Source organism: Mauremys mutica, chromosome 1, assembly GCF_020497125.1.
Source record: "Mauremys mutica isolate MM-2020 ecotype Southern chromosome 1, ASM2049712v1, whole genome shotgun sequence".
Classification (NCBI taxonomy): Eukaryota; Metazoa; Chordata; order Testudines; family Geoemydidae; genus Mauremys; species Mauremys mutica.
Window position 1 is genome coordinate 115928124 of NC_059072.1, and position 19755 is coordinate 115947878.

The following is a 19755-nucleotide window of genomic DNA, read 5'->3' on the forward strand; positions in this document are numbered from 1 at the left end:
TATATCTCCATATATTCATGTTTTATTCTAGCCTTTTGTAACTGTTGTTCTTCAAGATGTGTTGCTCATGTCCATTCCATGGACCCACCCTCCTACTTCTCTGTTGGAGTTATCAGCAAGAAGGAACTGAGAGAGTGCTGAGCCAGCAGGACCCAGCACATACATGAACAGCTCCAGAGGGTACTGGAGCTGGTCCTTTGGCTATCGCTAAGGGAAAAATCTCTGGAAACTGGGCACGCAGTGCGCACACACCTAGTCTGGAATGAACATGAGCAACACATCTCAAAGAACAACCATTACAAAAGATTAGTAACTGTTTTGGGGGGTTATTTTGCATGAACCATTCAGCCAAAACGTTAGAGAAGCGGAGACAAAAGAGGCTGACTTAAGGGCGAGCACCTCCTCTGTATGGTCTTAAGAGGTTGCGGTGTTGCATCCCATAATGCTTTCTAGAAATATGCGTATGAAAGTAAATGTGACATAACTGGAATATGTTTTCTGCTACATATGTCATGTACCATATCTTTGCAAAGGTTATGATCTACTGAATATATTCATCCTATTTGTAGGCATGTGTCATTTTTGTATTCGAAGTTATGAATATTATCTGTGTACTTGTTTGATTTTAAGTAGCCTCAGTGAAGCATTTGGTCAGCTCCATGAGAAAAGACTATTCTCAGTAAGTGCCCAATCAAGAAACACTTAATCTGACAATAGACTTTGATAGACTCCAATCCACATCTGAGCTTTCCTGGGAACATTCCTGTGGAGAACAAGTCATGCATGGACATGTGACTTGGCCAGGTGACTCAAACTCCATCTTGTGGAGGGGATTCTGCACAAGGGGAGGGAGCGGTTTCCACCCACAAGAGAGAGTCTATTTAAGCCCCTGGAAACCCCTCCATTTTGTCTTCAGCTGGCTCAAGAGGTAGCCTCTCCACCCCCAAAGAATACCTGAAAGAAACTGGAACAAAGGACAGTAACCACAGGGGTGTGAGTGATTGCTGGACCCAGACTAGAAGGAGGCTAGTCTGTAAAAGAAACTTATTGGAACATCTCTGAGAGTGAGATTTTATCTGTAATCACTTTCTTACTGTATTAGGCTTAGACTTGCGTGTTTTATTTTGCTCGGTAATTCACTTTGTTCTGTCTGTTATTATTTGGAGCCACTTAAATCCTACTTTTTATATTTAATAAAATCACTCTTTACATATTAATTAACCCAGAGTATGTATTAATACCTTAGGGGGCAAACAGCTGTGCCTCTCTCTCTATCAGTGTTATAGAGGGTGAACAATTTATGAGTTTACCCTGTATAAGCTTTATACAGGGTAAAATGGATTTATTTGGGGTTTGGACCCTATGGGAACTGGGTGTTGGAGACAGGAGCACTTCTTAAGCTGTTTTGAGTTAAGCCTGCAGCTTTGGGGGGACATGGTTCAGACCTGGGTCTGTATTTGTAACAGGCTAGCATGTCTGGCACAACCAGGCAGGGTTCTGAAGTCCCAAGCTGCCAGGGAAAACAGGCTTAGAGGTAGTCTCAGCACATCAGGTGGCAGTTCCCAAGGGGGTTTCTGTGATCTAACCCGTGCCCTTGTCTTTTGTACCACGCTTGAGAGTGTTGCTTCCAAAGCAGGCAAATAGGACGCAAGGAGATTTGATATCTACATAGGAAAATGCTCTAGATAAGCACAAAGTATTATTAATTTGTGTCAATATTCTGTCAGAACACGTAGTTATTCAGAAGGTATTGGAGAGCTGAGGCTAATATCTAATTCCTGGAGTTGTGGAACATGGATGCAAGGAGGGATTGAGATTGTTTGACTGGGACTGGTGCACTGCAAAGAGGAGCTGAGAATGGAGCCATTTCAAGCTGGAAAAAGTAATTAGCAGGGCACTAGATGTATTTTCCATTCTTTATTGTTTATGGATGTGATTTTGATATGGCATATAGGTTTTCAGTGTTTTCATTTGCTAAATTGGGTTCGGCAACATATAAAAAGCAGAGTAGTCAGTGAAATGTAGAAAGATTTAGATCAGCAGGATCCTACAAAGCTTGTAGATGCCTTTCTGCAGAGCGCTAGCTGCTACCACACTGATTTTATGTTAACTTTCTAGTGAATAATTTAAAAAGACCTGTTTATTTTTTAATAAAAAGGAAAGATATAAATTGTCTGAGTGTTCATAATGTTACTTACAGCTGCTATTGAGCAGATGTTGGGGCTTCTTAATGGCATTTTAGACCAAAATAAGTTATAGAAATAAACAACAAACTTCCTTTTACTACCATTCTTTTCAGACTACTCCGCCGCCAAAATTTACAAGAAATGTATTTTTTAAACCACCTTATAAATATTTACCTTTCATGTGCCACTTTTTTCAGCACTTACATTTTAGTGATTATGAACTATTTTAATAAAGTTGTTAAATAAGTTGCCAAATCCAGTTCTTATTGAAATCAATGGTATTTCCTCCCTTGATTTTATTGGTAGCCTCGGGGATGTGGGTTGGGGGGAAGGCTAGCCCTTTAGTTATTGCAAATACATCTGATAGTCACATTTAAACACTCTGTTATAAACACACACCTGGGGCAGCTGACATTATGCTGTTTCATCTTGCATGTTTTAACTCTGCATAGTGTGATCTTAGCAGGTTGATGAAATATTGCCTCCCATTACTAGCTGCCATTCTGTTTAATGTAGGTATTTTAGTTGCAGTAAATTAAAAATGTAGCCAGCCAAATAGGTGCAAAAGTATTAATATTTTGCACTTAGAGCCTTATTCAAGCCCTTGTTAGCCACCTAATTTAGATGGGAGATTCTGAGCACCCATAGCTTCTATTGACTTAAGTAGGCACTGCAAGTGCTCAGAACCTCTGAAACTCAGACCGCTTACTTGGGTGCATACGTCTATATTTAAGTGCTTAACTTCAGGCACTTAAGTTTGAAAATTTTAGCCAAAGTGGCTTGTCTAAGATGACATAGCAAATCAGTGGCTGATCTAGGAATGAAACCCAGGAATCCTGATCTTTAGTTCATGCTCTAAACAGTGAAGAAATTAATATAATTAAAAGCAACTGCTGTTCAAAAATATACAGATCATGTTTAAACTCCTCTTTTATTGTTCATTTTTGTATAAATATTCATATGTTAGGTTATACATGAAGAAGACATAAAATATAGTAGTGAGTTTTATGATCCTATTTCAACACTAGATTACATAGATCACTCAAGACAATAATAAATGTGAAACCTAAGCCGTGAAAAATTGTTCTTATGTCTGGTACAATACATCAGCTTAAATATTAGCAAATGGTGACAGAGTTAAAGAATACACTCAGCTCAAAAGATCAGAGCCAGATTTTTCAAGCCTCTATTTCTCCGGGCTACTATGCTGATTGGTTGTGTTTTTTATATAATGTCTGCTAATATATACACTGCACAAAGCATATATAGTGCTGTATAGATAGACAGACGTTAGTGCTAATTTTTGCAGTATCACTGTGTACGTTGGAATCACATGAGTATCCTACGGACAAAATAGCCATGTCAGGGAGCTGATCATGCTCTTCTGCACAAGGTCTCCTGTGTTGTTATAACTGCAGAAGATCTACCTACTGACAAGTCTGTATGTTGGGAAACTTGGAGTGGAGACCAATATTTTACTTGGCCACTTTTCCTGTGTATGCAAATATGGAAGAGGTAGCCTGAAAGTGGCCAATATTGTCAAAGGCAGTACCTTAATTTTTTTTTCTTCACACAAGACTGCCATCTTTAGTTGATTTAAAAAAAAAAGACATTATACATACAGACTCTTTGAAAGTTGACATTTAATAACTCCTTACCAAATACCTGGCAGGATTTATACATCTAATACAAAGAAGGTTTCATGTTCAGTTCCTCCCATCTGCTGTATTTGGAATTAAATGCCAAAACTCAAAATGATTTTTATTAATATATAAAATATTTTAAAAAGTAAGATCTACATTTAAAAATAAATATGTAGGTTTATAAAGTAGGGTAATATGCAAAGCAAGTGTGAATATTTATTCTTTTTAGAAGGTCTTTTACCAAAAAAAATGGCTGTTTAAATCAGATTACTAATTTTGTAATGGGAGGTGTTGGTTTGGAAGCCAGAAGATGGTTTGTAGCCTGTTACCAGATCAGGAATGGACACTGCTGACTAGTGGACCCAGAGAATCAAACCCCCAACATAGTGTTTAGCCATTCCCTGGATTATAGCCACTTCTGACAGATACCTGCAAGAGTATGGGTTTTTTGTTTGGTTTTTTTTTTTAGCACTGTGGTTAAATTCAGTCAGACTACAAGTATTACCAAACTAGGTGTTGATAAAGCATCCATGTGAAATACAAATACACAATTTGACAGTAGCTAAGGCCATATGTAGCTGACTTTTAAAATGCATAGGGAGCCAAATCCCTCCTGTAGAGAAGTTAATTTACGGAGAGTTTTATTCATTGAATTGCCAGTCCTACAAACCTTACTAACGGGAGTAGTGCCTACTCAGTCATAAGGAAGAGTTGCAGATCAGGCCCCAGCATTCTAGGGTAAATTCATGTCTGCTAACATGCAGCAAGAGGGGGCATACATTCATTTAAAAAAAACTGACCCAAATGTTTTCCTCATCTCCATTGCCAGACCTTTAAGATTTGTAAAGGATCTCCCTTCTATGCTCCATCTTCCCTTTTATATTCCCCCATCTAAAAATCCTGTCACAAGGCCTAGAAGATATCTTAGCTTCAAATTGGGGATGGCTGTGGCCAGAGATACACGGTGTTGGAAGTGCAACTGCAGTGGATGACAGCTAGGACCCAGGAGAAAGGCAGCCAAATTAGTTGGGCCTTATGATTGGTGCCATAACTGTCATGATGCTACCTCCATAGTCTTCTTCACTGAGCAGAAGCTGACTACAGGAGAGACTCTGTCTTCTAAGTTTTCAGGCATGGCATATAACCTTCACACATTCTCTCGCTCTCTGAATTAGAGAGCAGGGACAGCATCTTAAAGTACTTTTATCATAAAATATTGGAAAAATATTCAAGATGACATTGAAGTATCATGATCTTGGTTGTGTTATATATGGCTTTTAAAAGTTATGTTTAGAATTCATAGCACTTTCTAATCCTGAAATAGACTAATTTTCTAGCTTGTTTTGTTCAGTACAATGTATTTCTAAATCCATTTTAAGCAGCTATTTCTTCAATTTGAGTAATTTTCTCACAAGTTAATAGACAATGCTCAAGCATACCTGACTTTTAGTGTTAGCGAGTTTGGAACAAATATATTATCGGCATTAGAAAGCACAAAATTAAACCCAGTTGCTCAAATCATATGTAGCATATTATGCTATATACTGCTATTCTTCTAAACTATTTGTACATATCTATTACTTTCTTCCAAATCATAGTGTTACTTGTGGCAGAGCATATGTTGCTATAGTTACATATGTTAGTGCCTAAAACGGGTGTAATAGAGGTTGTGCTGGACAATATCTTGTACTACTAAACAATATTGATCTAAAACTTGGACAGTCAATAAATAATAAATAATATGTAGAGTAGATATATTATTATACATATTGTACAATAGTTTTATTGTCTAGATATTTAGTTTAGATTACCCTAATAAGAGCTAGTGAGTGACACAGTGCAATTCAGTTCAAGTAAAGATAGATTTTCAAACCAGTGCACCTAATTGTATGTTTAAAATGGGAAATCGCGTGTACTAGAATACTCAGAATTGGACACACCATGGTATTTTCAAACATGATGAAAATTGGCACATACCATGTCTCCATTATTTATGCTGCCCTGCTCAATAACTGAGCCAATTATGAATAGTAATCACGCAATTATTAGGTAAAGAAACATAGTATAGGCAAGCTTCCATTCTTGTTGGATAAGCTGAGGGAGTGTTTTCTAATGATTTCAGTAGGAGTGAGTGTGGGTATTTAGACTCATGGGCTCTCTTCCTGATCTCTACCTCTGTCTTACTATGTGGCCTTACACAAGTCACTTTATCCCTCTCAGTTTTTCCATCTGCAAAATGGGGATAATACCATACAGGGGTGTTTTGAATCTATATATAGATAAAATGCTCTGAAACCCTTGAATGAAATGCAAGTTTTACATTAGAAAAATGAAAACCTCAGCTAGGAAAAAATGAAATTTTCATTATACATGATTGTATTGATAAAGTATGTATTTTACCTCCAACTATGCCTGGTGAAATTTGGATTGGAAGAACCCCTCTCAAAAATATTCAACACACAGGGCAGACTGGTGAATAAGAAAAGCTGATGTAGCTCTTCCTTTTGGATCGCTAAGAAGAACACACATAAAATGAACATGCAAGAAACACAATACTAATGATCTGTTCCTATCCTATGGAGAACTGCAGTAGACACTATAATTGTGCTAACCATGAATGATTCTAATGCCATCATTCTCACCACACATCATCTATGGGTGCAGCATCCTGCTCTGACCAGAGTTATTGTCTTGAGAGACTTTTGCATGAGGAAGGATTTCATGATTTGTGTAAGGCCCACAAGTGTCCCTAAGGGCAGAATCTTAATTACTGGTGATGATATGCAAGAAGGGAAGAACCCATTTTGACTCTTGAAGCCCAAGCAGAGATGGCAGGACTAGCAATTAGAAAGGTCAGCCTTTTATTTATAACCAGAGCAAATATGATATGGGCTTACCGAGAGACAGGGAGTGTGGAGTGCTCTGATGTACTTTTTACAGCCACTTTTCAGAGCAGAAATGCACTATGCAGTATTTGACAATGTAAATGACTTTACTGTAAACTGATAGAGCAAAATTTTCCAAAATAGTAACTTAGAAGTAGGCACATAAATCCTTAACTAGTCTGATTTTCAAAGAGCTGAGCACCTAGCAGCTCCCACAGTCAAGCCACTTATTTAGATGCTTAAGTATGGACTTAGGAGCTTAACTTTAGGCACATTTTTAAACAATCTTGGCCATAAAACATGTATCCATTGTTGACAATATGTATTAATTACTCTTCAACACGTGGTACAATCACTGTGTGCCTGTGTTAAGTCAGCTTGGCACCCAGTCATTTTATATGTGACCTAGAGATCTTGTAGGGACATACATTTACCTCATATTGCCACATGGTATTGTAACCGGGGTACAATAACAAAGAAATCTTCACGAGTGCTTTACTAGTAGTTATAGAGAATTGCAGGAAAATTGCCCATTATTTTAAAGTGCCAGCCACATCTTTGTTCTTTATTAGGACTAAGCAACTACAAGCAGTGTGCAGTTATCAGGAGATAATCATGCCCGCAAGGCATTTGAGGTGCTTTGCAATCCAAAGGTTGTGATTACTCCATGATTGCTACACTGCTTATTATTTCTTATTGCTTAATTATAGAACCATAATATTGTTCCTGAAAACTGTAATCTAAACAACATTCGACAGTGTTAATCAGCTGCTCAATTACATTTACACATATAAGCACTGGTGAGCTGGAGCTGGTTTGCACCGGTTCACGCGAACTGGTTGTTAAATTTACAAGCCGGTTTAGCACCAGTTGTTAAAGGAGTGGGCAAACTCTGGCCTGTGGGCCGTCCCGGTTGGCCTGCCTGAGCTCCTGCCTGGGGAGGCTCCCCCGCCTTTCCCCCTCTTGCAGGGGCTCAGCGTGCCACGCCACTGGTGCCAGCGCTCTGGACTGCTCCTGGGCAGCTCCTGCCGCTTTGAGCGGCAAGGTAAGGGGGTGGGGCTGCGAGCTCCAGCGGGCTGTGCGACATCCATACATGCTGCCCTGAGCAGCATGGTAAGGGGGCTGGGCTAGGGCTAGGAGGAGGGATTGGATAAGGGAAGGGAGCGGTTGGAGGGGGCGGAGGTTCGGGGGGGCCGTCAGGGGATGGGAAATGGGGGGGTTGGGTAGGCATGGGAGTTCCGGGGGTCTGTCAGGGTGGTGGTGGATGGGTTCGGGGCAGTCAGGGGACAGGGCGGTGGTGGCACTTCGGCAGTGGGTCGTTCACTTGCTCCGGGTCTTCGGCGGCACTGAAGGACCCACCGCCGAAGTGCTGCTGAAGACCCGGTAGGGAACTGGTTATTAACATTCTGGCAGCTCGTCACTGGATATAAGGGATCTTTGCTATGTGAAGTGAATTGGGGAAGTATGGAAGGATGGTCCAGTGGTTAGGCCACTAAGCTGATACCTGGGAGTCTTGGTGTTCAATTCCTTGCTCTGCCATAGATTGGCTATTTGGCCTTAGACAAGTGAGTTAGACTCTCTGTTCAGTTCCCATCTCTACAATGGGGATAATAGCACTGCCCTACCTCATGGGAGTACTGTGAGAATAAGTTACTACAGTAATGGGGCCATACAAGTACCTAAGATAGAAGTGTAGCTGTCTCTACCTCTGGTAGAGCTCATCCTCATGTCTAGATGCTGCTAAACCATCCTTACTAGGTATTTGCAACTATTTCTGGCTCACAAAGCTTTTCTTCTGAAAAGTACACTTTTTTGCTTTTGAAATGCACCAGATTGTACTAAATAGCAATATCTCCCTGTCACAGGGTCCACTCACCACTGGTAGCACCTCCTGCTGGTCATCCTAGAGATTAGCTCTAGCCAGGCATTGTGCCCTCCTCTGGTGGTGTCTCTCTCACCGTCCTCTCCTCCTGTGGCCCCTCTTGCTCCAGAAACGGCAGCCTCCTTCTCATGACTCAGCCCTCTGTCTAGGTCATTACCTCTGTTTCCCCCCTTCCGGGGTCCCAAAGTCTTCCTTCAGTCTTCCCTTGTCTGTTGACAGCTTCCTGGCTTTATAGGCCCTGTCTGTTCCTGCCCAGCTGAACCTGTTTTCAGTTCCCTGCTCCTTGGCTCACCTTCCAGATACAGCCTGTGGAGTTAGTTGTCCTGCCTGGCCGCCTTAACCCCTTCCAGTCTTGTGTGGGGCAGACATCCCGTCACACTTCCCTTACATCCCCAAAATAAATAATTAAATCCTGAAGAAAGAGATCCCTACAGGGCTATCTCTCTCTTGTAACCACAGTGTTGCAAATTATTCCAGTCTAATAACAGATGTTTGAACCCTTTTGTCAATCTTTTTTTAAAAAAACATATAGGTTCCTAAGTCCACACTGAGGTACCTAAATACATGGCCTGATCTAGCAGCTCCCAGTGTAGCCAATGGGATTTTCAAAAGTGCTGGGTACTCAGTGTTTTGTAAATTAGGACACTTAGTTAGCACCACAGTCCCTTGTTCTGTATAATTAGGGCCCTACCAAATTCACGGCCATGAAAAATGTGTCACAGACCATGAAATCTGGTCTTTTGTGTACTTCACCCTATACGATACAGATTTCACAGGGAAGACCAGTGTTTCTCAAACTGGGGGTCCCGACCTAAATGAGGTTGTGGGAGGGTTGCAAGGTTATTGTAGGAGGGTCGTGGTATTGCCACCCTTACTTCTGCGCTGCCTTCAGAGCTGGGTGGCCAGAGAGCGGCGGCTGCTGGCCAGGCACCCAGCTCTGAAGGCGGCGCCCCACCAGCAGCAATGAAGAAGTAAGGGTGGCAATACCATGCCATGCCATCCTTACTTCTGCACTGCTGCTGGCAGTTGCACTGCCTTCAGAGCTGAGCTCCCGGCCAGTAGCCACCGCTCTTGGCCACTCAGCTCTGAAGGCAGGGCTGCCAGCAGCAGCAGCGCAGAAGTAGGGGTGACAGTACCGTGACTCCTCTACAATAACCTTGCAATCCCCCCACAATCCCCTTTTGGATCGGGACCCCTGCAGTTACAACACCATGAAATTTCAGATTTAAATACCTGAAATAATGAAATTTACAATTTTTAAAATCCTATGACTGAAATTGACCAAAATGGACCATGAATTTGGTAGGTCCCTATGTATAATATATCATGCAGGTATACTAATGAGAATGCACAAAACTCCATTGAAGTCAATGACTGGGATTTTCAAAGCTAGCTAAAGATTTTGGGCACCCAAATCCCACTGAAATGCAATGGGAATTGGGTGCCTAACTCCCTTCAAGCGCCACTGAAAACCTAAACAAAATGGTTCTGCATTGGCACACCCTTCCACCTGTGCTCTGCATGATCTGGAATCAGGGCCTATATAGGGACCTAAGGACCAAATCCTCAAAGATATTTAAGTGCCTAACGACTTAGGCACCTACATACGTTTGAGGATCTGGACCTAGAAGCCTAATTTTAGACACCGGTTTTTGAAGATCTTAGTCTTAGTATTTCATTGAGTCACTTTCTAATTCACAAGCTATTTAGAAATGTATTTGAAAACTTGCCTTTGTGTATGTGCGTTCATAAAAGGGAGGCTAGATGATGGTTATAGGTTCAAAATGATCTGAATCACCTGATCAAACTCTTGCTGAATTTTTGTCAGTAGCATGTTTTTTGTTTTGTTTTTTGTTTTTTACAAGTATAGAAAACACGGAGCTGGTGAATAATGTCACCAGAAACTCCAATTACAAGGTTGGCATGAATTCCACTTAATGGCATGCTCCTTAAAGCAGTGGTCGATTTTTAAATCCCTTTTTTTCATAAGTGAAATATAAAATGTTAATAATACCTTACCCTGTAGTGCTCTCTAGTAGCATACATCTTCTGGGTTCTGCAAGATTCTTTATGGAATCCTGCTAGCAAGCTCTTGTATCATAAATAGAATTTGTTCATGAAATAAAAATGTATTGTTTTCATTGTTAGGAGGTGATGCTAAATTGGCTGTATGTTTGTCTAACGATCACATCCAAAAGCTGATTATTCTGATAATAGCCTTAAGATATTATTTAAAAATAAATAAATAAATGCATTACTTTTCTACTAATAATAGTTTTTAATCTCTTCTTGTTTCTATGAAGTCAATGAAATTTTCAAAATTGAATAATAATTTGATCCGTTAATCTTTTGAAGCTAGTAATTTTATTTTCCCCTCTTCGCAGTCTCTGAGGCTCGCAAATGAATAGAGCTTCATTACTGGAGTCTGCATTTAATAACCATTATCCATTATCTTGTAATTAAGACTCCCTGTAACGAATCATGAGGACAATGCAAAAATACATAGTACATTTCTTTAATGAACTGGAAAATGTTCATCTTGTTCTATTTAGTAATGAGTTGCTGAATAGTCGTTAAATCCACTGGAGAATGGAGCTAGATGGATTTTGAAGACTATCTTGAGTTTGTGGTTAATCTATTAGAATTAAAATTTCATCTTCTATTTTTATCAACAGCTGATTAGAAGTCATTCTGTTTGACCAAATTGATTAGAAGACCATATACAAGGGCAGCTGTTGTTTAATGAAAGTTTTTAATGAAACTGTACCATAGAGACTTGTAATTATAAGACTTATAAAAGCTTTGACTTACCTTGTACTGTGGTGGGGAGAGGAAGTATTGTAATGAAGGACTTAAATTCTGCACTTAAAAGAAAAACTGAAAAAATATAATTTGATAGTGTTAAAGTTTCATTTCCATTTAAAAAAAAAGATGTGACCATCAGGTGTATACAGTGGGCTCAATCCTGCTCCCTTTTAAATCAGAAGAAAAACTCTGATTTCAATGGGAGTGGCCCCAAAGTACATAACTTGTTTAGTGTTTGGGTGACCTTAACTCTTTGATTGCAGTGTTGTTGTAGCGATGTTTTTCCCAGGATATTAGAGAGACAAGAAGGATTAGGTAAGAACAGAAGTTGGTCCAATAAAAGAGATTACCTTTTCCACCATAATTTTTTGCAAAGTTCCGTCAATTGTTAATTGCCCTTTACTTTAAATTGCATGCCCGTGGTGTTAAGAAGAGTTTCTGTGTTGCCCCATCTGGTCAAAATGTGATCTTCATCAGATGACACAGCTTACACAGCAATTGGTCTGTTCAGTACTTGAATGGGAAACTTACAGGGAAACCCATGGTGTTGTGGGATGTGGTGTGATTCAAGAGATGGCCTCCTTTGCTTTCCTCTCGTAGTGAAACTGCTCCAGATTACTGCTAGAAGGCATTGTGCTGCTGAAGATGCCACCATTCAGATGAGCTATAAAACAAACCCTGAGCTAAATTTGATGTCGAGGTGTAAGCAGATGTAATTTGATTTAAATGGGAGCGGCAGGCTTACACTATGGTTGAATTGGTCTCCCGGACTACTTTTGCTAGTTAAAGAGCCTGCAGTTTCCAGGGCTCCAGCCTGCTGCACTGAAGTCAATGGGAGTGATGTTATTGAACTGTATGGGAACAGCATCAGACACCTGGCTATGCTCACATCCCTCCCCCTCCAAAAAAAAGTAGTATTTTGCAAACTGAGTACTGTGTTGCAGGATTCACGTAAGACAACACTGAAATGCAGCCGGGTACAACCAATACTTCACGAGCTCAGGCCACAAAGTGAAGAATAACGTTGTATTCAAATGAAAATGCAGTGTGAAATAAGCCAGGAACCAAGGCTAACTGTCCACTTCTTTGGAATGTTTCTCTAATGCCTACATATATTACTGACCATGCATTAAATGTCGTATATCATAACATTAGCTGATTGGCACATGAGCGAGGACAGATTGTGTTCTGATGGCTAGAGACAGGAACTAATCATAGAAATGCCTAGGTTCTCTCCCCTGGTTGTTCTTCTGAATTGCTCTGAAACTTTGAACAGGACTCTTAACCTCACAGTGGTTGAGGTTCCCCAGCTGTAAAATAAGGATAATTCTTACATTACAGGGATGATGTACGGCTTAATAATGATTGTAAAATATGAAAGGAGCTATATATACATGCAAAGAATTACTGTTATTATAAAACTACCATGGAGTTTTCTGTTCCTTTTAAGGTTCTGATTTTATTAAGACCTCTACAGGAAAAGAAGCAGTTAATGCCACCCTTCCAGTAGGCATAGTCATGGTGCGAGCTGTTAGAGATTTCTACTGGAAAACTGGCAACAAGGTAATTCTTACTTTCGGAATCTTTTGTGTAAATGAAAACAATGTCATTGAGAAGTTGTGGTAAAACCTGAATATTTTCAAAATACAGAACATATGATTGATTGGTTGGTTGATTGATTGATGAACATATATCTTAGCTTTCATATAGGTCAAGCTGCAACTCAACTTTCCTTATAGCTGCCTCTTTGTAATTGCTTATAAAAATGTTCCTTTTTGGCTGAAACGTCCCATGTTAAGTCTCAGTTAAAGAGGAATTTTTCCCCCCTGGGAAAGTTTGTGCAGCATCCATTCAGTCCCCATTGCATATATATATAGTGTTTTGGTTTACTAGTTAGGCTGTTTAAATGTGAATTTTAATAAACAGTGGGGCAGATCCTCAGCTGATGGAAATTGGCCTAGATCCATTGAAGTTTATGGAGCAACACAGATTTACATCAGTTGAGAATTGACCCAATACATGCAATACTTGTAAGTAAAATGTTGTATCTTCTGACTTGATTAATTTATAGTCTCACCCCAAGTACAAATTCTACTGCTTTCTTCTTGGCCATGTAGGGCGGGGTGGACAAACTACGGACCAGGGGCCACATCCGGCCCTTCAAACATTTTAATCTGGCCCTTGAGCTTCTGCTGGGGAGCAGGGTCCAGGGCTTGCCTTGCTCCGGTGCTTCAGACGGGTGCTTGCCCCTCTCTGTGCGTGCCATGGCCCCGGGGGACACCCGGAAGCAGCGGCATGTCCCCCATCCAGCTCCTATGCGTAGGGGCCTCCAGGGTTCTCCGCACGCTGCTCCTGCCCCAAGTGCTGCCCCACTGCTCCCATTGACTGGGAACCACGGCCAATGGGAGCTGCAGGGGCAGCGTCTGTGGATGGGGCAGCGCACTGAGACACCTGGCTGTGCCTTCATGTAGGAGCCAGAGCGGGGGATATGCCGCTGCTTCCAGGATCTGCTTCAGGTAAGCGCCACCTGGAGCCTGCACCCCTAGCCCCCTCTCGTGCCCCAACCCCCAACATGGTACGTTCCAACAACACACCTTTTATCCTAGTCTGGATGAGGCCTATGTGACGCCATTGACTATTTCCGTCTGTGTGTGTGTGTGTGTGTGTGAGAGAGAGAGAGAATTAGATGTAAACTGACTTTATATCCTTCTATTAACTGAAGACAATTTTATCAGTGACAAGAGATTTCTAAATGGTTCTTTTAACAAACGAATTCTGCTGCTGTACAGAAGCTTTCTAGCAAGGCGTGAGCCGGCAAAAACAGGTTAATACAGAAATTAAACTTTTTCAAGGAAAGGAACAGGTTGCAGAGTAACATTTATTGAATGATAAGCTGTGGTAGTGATATGAAAAGCATGCAGTATAATGGGAAATAATCTTTTCCTGTCATTATTGAAGGACACACACAAATTGGTTTTTCTGTTGGGAAACCCCCAATCCAGAAAAACATATTACTTTTAATAATATAAGGTGAAGAGAAAATTCTCGAGGAGATGAACTTATTAAACAAAATAATGAAATGCTGTGAAACAGCAGGGAAAAGGCAGCTAGACTTTATGCAGCTCTTGAATTAAATATCTTTTCTTTTTTTTTCTTTTTCTTTTTTTTTTGCATTTTTATGGCAGTCAGATGTGCTCTTTGGAAAGCTGGGAAATGAAGGCGAGGATAGGCCAGTCTTTGCCAGTTCTTTGCAAAAATAAAAACTTCTTTAGAATACTCATGTTGAACAGGAAAAATTGTGCAAGTGTTATTTTTAATTTCTCTCTCCTCACCCTTTTTTAAAGAAAACGTGAAGTTTACTTGTTTTAGCCACAGATTATCTCAAAGAGCTTTGACACTGGTAGGAAGAATCTAATGAGATTTTCATTAGTTTTTCCCTTTGTGAAAGAAAAATGGACACCATATACCCTTTGCTTTAATTCTTTGCATTGCAGATGTTTTTCCAGTTGCTGTGGTTTGAATTATTTTTGGAAAACTAGAGCTATTACATTCTCTCTCTCTCTCTCTCTGCATTTCAGATTCAGCTGCTTTTCCTGTTTTATCTTTTAGAAATAGTGTTATTAGAATGCTTCAGTGTGAGAGAAATATACTTCTTCTACAAGTTTGTTTTGCTAAACTACTATAATCTTTACCAAATACGTAGTTAAATTATTATTTTTTTTTAATTCCAGTAAATTTTCTTATGGATCTCACTGTATCCTCTAAAAAATGGGATTCGTGCTTTCCAGGCTATAACTGCTTCAAATATTTAGCAGATTGATAATCCTCTCAGGGAGTGAGGGCGTAAGGAGAAAGCAGAATGAAAGGGAAAAAAATGGAACAGGGAAGATCTCAGGGCTCTCTGAGGAGAATCTTCCTGGAGTGGAGGGAATTGTGAAAGCACCACTATATACTACACTGCAGACTATCCAGATTGTTCCTGCATTACATCAAATACCAGCAAGCCTGCTTCTTATTCTCTTTGCTTTTTAAGCTTCAGGGCATATGTATAGACCACTGCTGAAGGCAGGATAATGAACTTGATGGATAAATGGTCCATTCTAGTGTAGGAACTCCTAGGCTCTTAAGGACTGTGATGTGGACGGATTCTGCAATCCTAAAAGTGTATGGCTATGCAGCCGACATAGGACCCAGAATGTGTTCTCTTAACACAGCATGCATTGTTTAACTTCAAATCTACATTGTTTCATATATTGTGAGCCCTACATTTCAGTTCTGATAAAAAACACATTCTGTGGATGTTCCCTGGAATGATAGTATTTGCCAAATTAACAAACAAACAAAACTTCATGTGTCTAGCAGGGACAGACCCAACTTGGTGCATCCCTCTAGAAAGATTTATTATATCCAGGCAATTAACTGTATATTAATTGTAGTGTACTAAATATAGCTTAAAAGTACAGACTGGTAGCATATACAGTAATTATCATGCATGCGCTTTCAGTAAAATATCGAAGCCTCTCAGTTGTTGACAGATAACTCCCATTGCATACAGACCTCTTCACTCCCACATCTTTGAGGAGATGTTTGTGTGTGTGTTTATTATTAGACATTTAGAACTAGATGGTGACTGTGCCTGTGCAAAGGAATAAGAATCATCCTTTATATCCCTACATCAGCTACTCAGAACTTGGGAACAGGCATGTAGGAGTTGGAGACATTACCTATCCTCTCCCTCTTTCCCCAGAGCATGTGAGTGGGGGGTGGAGGGGTGGCTGGGAATGCACAGTCTAGCCTCTACCCCAGTCTCTCATTGGGGTTCCAGAAGCAAGGAGGAAGCAGGGAGGGAATTGTACCTTTCACAGGGGTGTCTGAGGCACAAAGCCTTCCAGGACTACTCCTGAGTTGGTGCAGCTTACACACTATTGCTTGTTCAAGGCTTTGCCTAAAGTTAGACCCTAACCCATAACAGAGTCTTGGCTGTACATTGTGGACATTTCCCAGCTGGAGATATGCAGATTTTCATTTCTCCTAAAATGAAGACAAATCACTGAAAATAAATAGTATTTTGTATGTATTACACTTTTCTTAAGGTTGGATTTAAACCTGCCGGAGGCATTCGTACTGCAAAGGATGCTCTTACCTGGCTCATATTGATGAAGGAGGAGCTAGGAGATGAATGGCTGAAATCAGACCTCTTTCGCCTAGGTGCCAGTACTTTGCTGTCCGATATCGAGAGACAGGTTAGTTCTGTGATAGCAGGGGACTGGATTTGAGGCCCCAGGGAGGTTCCTTCCAGTCTTGGTTGAGAGAGAACATTTTTTCTAGAAAATGTTTGCTTATTGCTTTCATGAAATATGTATTCCACACCATTTCAAGGATAATGGAGCACGATTCTAATTACTTAAGAACTACAATTTTGCTTCCATGCTGAATTTCTTTAAATCTAGCTTGTTGCTACAGGGAGTCATTAGGGGGCTTCCATGATCCAGTCAGTCTGCATTGCCTCCCTAGGCAGCTACCTGGGCCAGGCTCACAGTGCTGAGCAGAGAGAATCTGCTCTGCTGGCTTTCAACCACTCAGAGTCACTCTGCTGCTGCTGAGCTCCAAAGCCTGCAGCTATGCCATGTTTGTTTCTCACCCTTCAGGAAGTGAGACTGTGTTAGCAAAGGAGGGATGTGGCCAGATATTGGTACCTGCCTAGGAACTGCTTGCCTGCCATGCCAGTGATGTAAGATACAACCCTCTGCAGTAGTAGCAGCATACAGTAGGAGATTTTGCCTCCTCCTACTGAACAGCCATAGGGAAGAGGGCCGTGTTACACCCATTCTAGAGTATTCATCTGCTTCTAGTGCCCAAAGAGTTTACAATCTCTAAAGCAACCAGTAGCCAAATGATAGGTGGGGGAGAGGGACATAAATAAAAAGTACATTTTATATTCAACACGAGTCTGTTCTGAAGCCCATTGTAGTCAATAGAAATCTTTACACACACACACACACACACACACACACACACTTTAAAATATATTAACACCCAGCTGCCCCTCAACATGTCATTAATTTGTTGGCTAATGATATCTTTTAAATTTTAGTTGTGTATGATACCATTATAAATTCTCCTTTTCCTTGCAGATTTACCATCATGTGACTGGCAGATATGCAGCTTACCATGACCTGCCAATGGCTTAGCCATATGAATAATTCAGGATGATGTTTATAAAGAGAATTTAAAGAAAATAATGTCCTAAAGTCTTTCCTGCAACGGAGTCCAAAAGTGCATATAAAAGAACCAATTCTCTGTCTTCATATTTTTGTGGTATTTAAAAATATGTTCAAGTCTATTCAGTGGTGCTTGAGCCAAAATGGGGGGATTTGGAGGGGTAGAAAGTAAATCTGAAATAGTTAGTAAAGATTTGCAGTGTTAATAACATAAAGTCTTCCTCAGACCAGCCTGAAAAGCATATCAGGGGCAATGATAACATTGTAATACTATGAAAAAGTTTTAAATCGCCTAGTAATGCTTTCCAGAAGCCGAATATGAAGTATCTGTGGAATGCTACAGATCTCTAATTACTTTCAAGAGCTACAGATTTTGCAGGTTTTTTCAATGTCAGTTAGGCTGCAGCTTTAGCCATAGACATGTTGCTCTATTAATTGTTATTTAAATTATATTTCAGACACTGTAATCGGAGACAATGAAACTTGGCTATTTTTTTTTAAATAAAGTGCCGTTGTAGCTAAAGCCAAATTTTTCAAACTTGAGTAGTTATAGTTAGGTATCTACATCCCTGATTTCCAGAACAGCTAAGCAGCCACTGTTGCTACTGATGTTAATGAGATCAGAACCACTGAAAATCAGGGAATCCATATCTCGATGCCTAAATATACATTCAGGTGCCTATCTTTAGACATTCAAGTTTGAAAATTTCAGCCTAACTTGCTTGGCAAAAACCTAATTTTTAAACACGTTCATGCAGAACTTTGCATTTTGATGTACAGGTTCAGAGTGTCAGTTTCTGAATGTTGCTGCTGTACAAGAACTTACAGGCTGAGTTTTCGACTTTGTCTAAAAACAACTTACTTTTGACATTTTTAAAATGTATATGTAAAAAGATAAGTTATTTGAGAGGTTTCATATACACATGGCTGCTCCCTGTCTTTTACACGTTGGGTAAAGTAGTGTTTATACTTACAGCACTGTAACAATAATACCCAACTCACTACCCATCTGCTGATCAAACTTCAGTGAGTTGAATGTACTGTGTCATCACTACATTCTTCTTGGTAACTAGAAATATGGTAAATCTTGATTATCTCATTGCTGTAACTAGTCCCACTGACTTCAGCGGGACTAATCGTGTGATTAAGGTGGGAGGGATTTAGCCACATATCAAACTGCTAGTTTCAAGGAGATTCTTGTAATGTAAAAATCAAGATTTGGTTTATTTAATATTGAAGTTCTACCAGAGTTCCAGTGCTTTAAAGTAGCGTACTGTACTATTAGACAAATGGATAAACTGAACAGCAGGAAAAATGGAGTACAGCATTGGCAGAGAATATAATCCTATATGCAATACTTGGTACTAGAAAATGTGTTTTAAGCTGATTTCCTAGCAGGCAATAGACTCCAAGTGCCTCTGACCTTTTCTGGTTTTCTCCTGCAGCACACAAGAATCAGTCTCTTAGACTGAGCTGTGTAGCCATATTCTTTTTCAAAATGAAGGTGGTGCTTTTTATCACAGAGCTTCTCTCTGACTTCATTGCAAGTCTTTATGAAGGAAAATTCCAGTTCTTGAGTAGAATAACTTTGTGGCAAAATTCTGCTCCTGTGCCTGAGCGCCCATGCTGTGGTGGAAGGCAAAGGTATGGCCCAATGCAGCCACTTCACATGGAATAGGTGGCAGGCTAGTATCACTTGCTGTTGTTAAGGGCTTGTCTACATTACCCCCTGGATCGACCGCCGAGCACTCTCCCATCAACTCCAGTACTCTACCAGGGCGAGAGGCGCAGGCGGAGTCGACGGGAGAGCGTCAACCATTGACTTACCGCAGTGAAGATACCATGGTAAATATATCTAAGTACGTCGACTTCAGCTACACTGTTCATGTAGCTGAAGTTGCGTAACTTAGATCGATTTCTCTCCCCCGCCCATCCCACAGTGTAGACCAGGCCTAAGTCACAGTCAGAGAAGAGCAACCATAACAGGTAAACCATAACATGTATGCAGCATATTTTTGTATTTTTATACCAAACCATTTCAGAGAAGGAAAAATGTAACTCCTGTGCTAAGACCTTCCAATCCCTATATTATGGCCTAAAGCTATTTTTGTAATTGCTAAATTTCAGACATTT

At 40.3% G+C, this 19755-nt stretch overlaps 1 protein-coding gene across 2 annotated transcripts in view; it reads left to right on the forward strand.

The window, feature by feature from the left end:
* Positions 1–19451, forward strand: part of DERA (deoxyribose-phosphate aldolase) — a 94835-nt gene extending 75384 nt beyond the window's left edge. For both annotated transcript variants that reach the window (XM_045000770.1, XM_045000768.1), the window contains 3 exons: positions 12852–12964; positions 16495–16644; positions 17536–19451. In XM_045000770.1, coding sequence (XP_044856705.1) covers positions 12852–12964; positions 16495–16644; positions 17536–17592 — 320 coding nt within the window. In that variant the 3' untranslated portion in view covers positions 17593–19451. The remainder of the gene's footprint in view (positions 1–12851; positions 12965–16494; positions 16645–17535) is intronic.
* Positions 19452–19755: the final 304 nt, after the last annotated feature.